We start from the raw sequence: 6472 nt of genomic DNA on the forward strand, positions 1-6472 counted from the left end.
GGGGGATAAAAATGAAACTTTTGTGAGTAAAAATTAATGATAAAATTAATAATATTTTAGTCGTCTTGGGTTGTATTATAAACGTCTTTGCAAACACAAAAGGGCACAACCAAAGTTTTTATTTAAGACGAACACAATAATAAAGAAAGAAGGAGAAAGTAACAAGAAATAGATAGTCCAAGCAACACAAGCAGGTACACGAAACAAAAAGCAAAAATTATAAAAGGCGTAGAACAGAAAAGATAATACGGGATGCGCGCTCGCAAGTCAGATTTCGACTGGTGGCGGTGGATCGGTAAAAATGCGACCGATGTACTAGCGAAATATATCGCCGCCGCTATACTTCAGTTATCGCCTGACTTTGCTTGTGAATTTTATTTTGTTTAGTGTAATTAATGTTTTGTATGATTGTGAGATAAATGAATGTGTTGATATAAAATAAAGTATGTATGTGTTGTTGTTTAGTGTAATTATAATTAAATATTATAAAATAAATAAATACATGTGAGTCACCCACATCACTCCCCTCCGGAGACCGTGCCTACGGGCGATAGTAATCAGGAAAGTGTACTCTCCTCCCTGATCGTGTTGTCCTTACTGGAAGGTGTTGGTGTGGTGGAGTGGGTGGTGTATCTGGTACAGTGGGTGGTGTATCTGGTGGAGATGTGTGACTTAAGGTCGTGCCGGTGTCATTGCATAGTATATATGCCGGCTTAAGGCGATCTATACTCACCGTCACAGCTTTGTTTTTGACCAGAATTGAAAAATATTTATCGCCTCTTTTAAGTACTTCATGCGGTCCTGTATATGTAGGTTGAAGTGAGCCACGTGACAAGTCTTCTCGGAGGAATACATGATTACAAGTGGCGAGGTCTTTAAAAACGAATGTTTTTTGTGTCGAATGGTGTTGAGGAGGGACTGGCCGTATCTTCTCTGCAAAGGACCTCATACGCGCTAAGAAGTCGGTAACGTCGGTAGTGTGGTGAGTGACACTATGGCCGAAGAATTCGCCGGGTAGGCGAAGAGGTTCACCGTATACCAGCTCTGCCGATGACGTTTGGAGGTCTTCCTTGAAAGCAGTCCTTATACCGAGAAGGACGAGTGGCAAGGTTTCAGTCCAGTTTGCGTCTGCGTGGCAAGTTATCGCAGCTTTCAGCTGCCGGCGAAAACGTTCAACCAAACCGTTGCACTGTGGATGATATGCTGTTGTTCTACGGTGATCAAAGCCGATGGACTTGGACAACCGTAGAAATAAATCCGACTCGAATTGTCTGCCGCGGTCGGTGACAACCTCGACAGGACAACCGTATCGGGACACCCAACATGAAATGAATGCTGTGGCCACTGTTTTGGCGGTGATGTCGGTTAGAGGTACAGCTTCTGCCCATCGCGTAAAGCGATCGACGGCTGTAAGGCAGTACCGATAATCACCTGCTGGCGGTAGGGGTCCGATCAAGTCTAGGTGGACATGTTTGAATCGTGCTGAAGGTAGGTCATGCCTGCCCACAGGGGCGGTGACGTGTCTTGTGACCTTCGAGCGCTGGCAATTCAAACATGCCTTAGACCATTCACGGCAATTTTTCCGCATTAGTGGCCAAACGAATCGTTGTGCAACGAGTTTGGCTGAAGCGTTGGGACCGGGGTGGCTGAGTGAATGAAGGCACTGAAATACCTTCTGACGCATCTCTCGTGGGACAAACGGCCTGGGCATCTGCGTACTGACGTCGCAGTACAAAACAGCTTGACTTCCAGGGACGCTCATCTTAGTCAGGCGTAAAGAGGTTCCACCCGATAAATGTTCTGCCAGCTCCGGATCTGTGGTTTGTAGCTTGGCCATTTCTTCCAAGTCCACAGGCATCTGCAGTTCACAGATGCGAGACAAGGTGTCAGCGACAAGGTTGTCTTTGCCCGAAACAAACCTTATGTCCGTGGTGAACTGAGAGATGAAGTCCAGATGTCTGTACTGACGCGGCGAACAGTTATGCTTCGGCTGCTGAAATGCGTAACATAAAGGTTTGTGGTCAGTATACACAGTAAAGTTTGTTGCTTCCAGCATATGCCGGAAGTATTTTATGCTCTCATATATGGCGAGAAGCTCTCGGTCGTACGGCGAGTATTTTGACTGCGAGGGGCTCAATTTGCGAGAGAAAAATGCTAACGGCTGCCAATCTCCACCTTTAAGCTGCTGGAGTACTCCACCTATTGCAGAGTCCGAAGCGTCTGTCACGAGACTCAACTTTGCTTGAGTATCGGGATGGGCTAGGAGAGCTGCATTGCATAGGCTGGTTTTGCAGTCTTGGAAGGCTTGCAATGACTTTCCCTCGATAACTACGGGTTGTGCACCTTTTACGGAACCAACTAGCAATGCGTTGAGAGGCGCTTGTACTTGGGCAGCATTGGGTAGGAATCGGCGATAAAAATTAATCATGCCCAAAAATCGCCGGAGTTCTCTGACGGTTTTCGGGACCGGAAATTTTGCGATTGCCTCGACCTGGCTTACCAAAGGCTTGGTACCTTTTTCGGAAATTTGATAACCCAAAAACGTGACTTCTGGGACGCCGAAGACACATTTGGTAGTATTAACCAAAACGCCATACTCTTTCATGCGTGTGAAGAGTTGGTGCAGGTGGTCTTCGTGCTCCTGGGCTGACCTGCTAAAAATTAAAAAATCATCGATATAAGGAAAGGTGAAGTCCAGTCCACGCGTCATCTCGTCAGCGAATCTTTGAAAAGTTTGCGCCGCATTGCGCAGTCCGAATGTCATATACGGAAATTCGAATAATCCAAAAGGTGTTGTGATCGCTGTCTTTAAAATGTCGTCCTTAGCTACTGGTATCTGATTATAAGCTTTTTGTAAATCCACTACCGAGAAAATTGTGCATCCGGACAAACAATGTGAAAAGTCATGTATATGACGAATAGGGTATTTGTCGGGTATGGTTCGTGCGTTTAATGACCTGTAGTCGCCACATGGACGCCAGCCATCGTCTTTTTTTTTCGACACCAGATGCAGTGGTGATGCCCAAGGGCTGCAGGAAGGGCGTGCCGTGCCGTTACGTAGCATGGCATCGAACTCCTGCTTGGCGATTCTCAATTTATCTGGAGCGAGACGACGGGGCGGCAGCGATACAGGTGGACCTGGTGTGGTGATGATGTGGTGTGTCGTGTGGTGTCTGACGATACCCGGAGTACCAGCGGGGCGAGTTATTTCCGGATATTGTGCTAAAATATTGTGATACCTACCACTACCACCAGTTGGAATTTTTACACTTGTGACAAGACAATTATTTTTACATATAGATGTTACAAACTTAAGATTGGTTAAAGTATCAATAAGTTGTTGGTTGCTGATGTCAACAATAAGGTTGTAATGAGAAAGAAAATCAACACCAATAATAGCCATTGTGACATCAGCAACAACAAAGCGCCATGGGAAGTCACGACGTAAACCTAAATTAAGATTAAGTTCGATATATCCATACGTATTTATCACTGAACCATTCGCGGCACTGAGTTGAAAAGAAGTTTTATAACGACGCTCTCTAAGTGCGGACACTGGGTAGACACATATATCACTACCGGTATCAATAAGGAATTGATTCTTAGTTTTACTGTCCGTGATGAAGAGGCGACCCGTGGTATTGCGGCAGTCTTGTGTCGCCATCAGCGACTGTCCGGACTGTTGACTGTTTTCCGACGCCTTGTAGTCGCACGGCTGGACACATCTGACGGCTTTGGTACCATATCTGAAGTGATACCAACATATGGGGTGCTGTCTGTAGTTAGACTGTGACCGGCGGCGAGATGAAGATCTGCTGCGCTGTTGCTTTGTCGGTCTCCGTTGTCCTCTGCTTGGGTGATGGTTAACTTGCGCGGTCAGTGCACTCACTTGTTTCGTCAGCTCTGCTACCTGTCGTGTCAGCTCGTCAATATGTGTAGACGTGGTAGCGCTTGCTACCTGCGGTGCCGGGGTCGCGATCTCATTGACCCGGTCGGCAAGTTCCGCCAGTGCGTCGAGAGACAACGATGACTGCGAAGCGATGATTGGCTGCAATCCAGTGGGTAGGCGGCTTGTCCAAATTGTTTTGACGAAGTCCTCGGGTATTCCGGGGCCAGCGAGATGTTGCAAGTGCCGTAGGAATTGCGAAGGCTTGCGGCTTCCGAGCTGTTCGTGCATGAGCAACTGCTTAACCTTATTCTCCCGCGACACTGACAGTCTCTTGATGAGCTCATCTTTGAGTCGATTGTAGTCAGGTGGGCCGGTAAGAATGTCTTCAACTTCGGCTGCATACTGCCTGTCTAAGGTACTCAAGATGTGGTAAAATTTGGTCGCATCATCGGTTATACGCATCACTGCAAACTGTCCTTCAATTTGAGCGAACCATATAGCAGGTTTTTCAGGCCAAAAAGGTGGGATACGTAAATGTGAGGGTGGCGACGAAAAAGTTGTTAAGTCTGTCGCTGCGACTGGAGACGCCATTTTTACGTGTCGTCGTGGCCGTGTATTAACTTGCGATTTAACTGTATCACTTCCACTCGAACTGGACATCTCTTGAATGTGTTCTCCGGGGTCACCAGTTTAGTCGTCTTGGGTTGTATTATAATGTCTTTCCAAACACAAATAGAGACAATAAAGTTTTTATTTAAGACGAACACAATATATAGAAAGAAGGAGAAAGTACACAAGAAATAGATAGTCCAAACAACACAAGCAGGTACACGAAACAAAAAGCAAAAATTCTAAAAGGCGTAGAACAGAAAAGATAATACGGGATGCGCGCTCGCAAGTCAGATTTCGACTGGTGGCGGTGGATCGGTAAAAATGCGACCGATGTACTAGCGAAATATATCGCCGCCGCTATACTTCAGTTATCGCCTGACTTTGCTTGTGAATTTTATTTTGTTTAGTGTAATTAATGTTTTGTATGATTGTGAGATAAATGAATGTGTTGATATAAAATAAAGTATGTATGTGTTGTTGTTTAGTGTAATTATAATTAAATATTATAAAATAAATAAATACATGTGAGTCACCCACAAATATATATAATAAAAGTTTATATGCAAGTGAAACTTCTTTATAATCATTAAATTTTTAGTTATTGTTTTCTTTTCAAAATTATCATGGGGGCTATAATATGAAAGATACTAAAAAGAAGCGATTTTGTTTTTTTTTGTTCTTCGCCATGGTGTAATATCAACTTACATAATAATTAAAAAAGTTCCCCGACCGCTACCATAGTCTATCCATAAAGAATTGGAATATAAACTCATTTAAGCGATTTATATCAATCAGATCCGCTGCGAGAGATGGCGAGATGACGTGCGTCTCTTTGAGGAACCGGACTATTCTTTGACCCATCTACTAAGATTACATCGCTAATGAATAGTAAATTGAACAGATAAATTGAGGCTGAGTTGTGCAGTCACTTTGTCGGTCCGATAGTTCACTGACACCACGGACGAAACTCTATCTTAATGTCAAAGTCATGAGTGCATTGGTACCTACAATTGATAACAGCGAAATTCTTACGCTTCTGATTATATTACAGGAGTTGCTTTGTGGCTATTGTAGTTTCTAACTACCTCAGGCATTATAACACGATCTTCAGGATAACATAAGTTAATATTAACTAAAATAGCATTAAGGTAACAAATAGTATACATAACAAATACACAATAGCATTAAGGTAACAAATAGTAAACATAACGAATATCCATGTGGCACACCACCAGACACGATTTTTTTTTTTTATAGAGTTTACTGGTCAACATGTTAGAGCAAAATGTGAAATTTTTAAGTAGGAGTGTTACAAATCCACTCGGGCTTATCTTACCATAACAAAAACAAAAGCTTTTTTTATAAATCCATTCCGTTACTGCAAGTTTATAAAGTTTAGTTATAGTGTTGTTGTAGGTTAGCACAAAAAAAAACTTAGTTCTGAAGCAAATTGCTTACATTATATTAGTCTTATATGATATTATTGACACACGTGGAAGCACTCAAGGTCGTTTGTTACACTTTGTTACGGCTTACGAGTCGAATGAATTTAATGCACTTAAAGTGCACTTACATGCGCCGCGGAATTTCTCAGAAGCCATTCGTTTTCAATGTAATAAAATTAATGGAAGATTTGATGCGAACTTCTGAGTATTAATGTAATAACTAGAATTGGCAGTTGCATTAGAAAAGCACCTTAGTCTAATGCCATTTCCGTTGTGAGTAATTACGTTTCATTTTTTTTTCAAGTAGCATTCTGTTGTCCATAACAAATTGGTAAATAAGTAGGGCTGTGTCGGAAAATAGTGATGCATTTGTTTTGGTCATGAAAACCAAAATAATTGACCCACATTTAAATTTAAGTTGATTTGTTATTCTGTTTCATAATCGTTCTTGTAATTAAAGGATTGTAATGGCATTTAATTAGAAATTAGACAAAAAACTAAAGTTATAGATGCAAACTAAAGATAT

The 6472-nt window shown here is 42.6% G+C and overlaps 1 protein-coding gene across 1 annotated transcript; it reads right to left on the reverse strand.

Annotated features, from left to right (window-relative positions):
* Positions 1-594: 594 nt before the first annotated feature.
* Positions 595-4480, reverse strand: LOC119630865 (uncharacterized protein K02A2.6-like). The gene is made up of 2 exons (XM_038021410.1): positions 1040-4480; positions 595-654 (listed from the first exon to the last, which is right to left on the reverse strand). Exons 1-2 carry the CDS (start codon positions 4478-4480, stop codon positions 595-597), a joined length of 3501 nt encoding a protein of 1166 aa, XP_037877338.1.
* Positions 4481-6472: the final 1992 nt, after the last annotated feature.

Source organism: Bombyx mori, chromosome 17 (assembly GCF_030269925.1).
Source record: "Bombyx mori chromosome 17, ASM3026992v2".
NCBI lineage: Eukaryota > Metazoa > Arthropoda > Insecta > Lepidoptera > Bombycidae > Bombyx > Bombyx mori.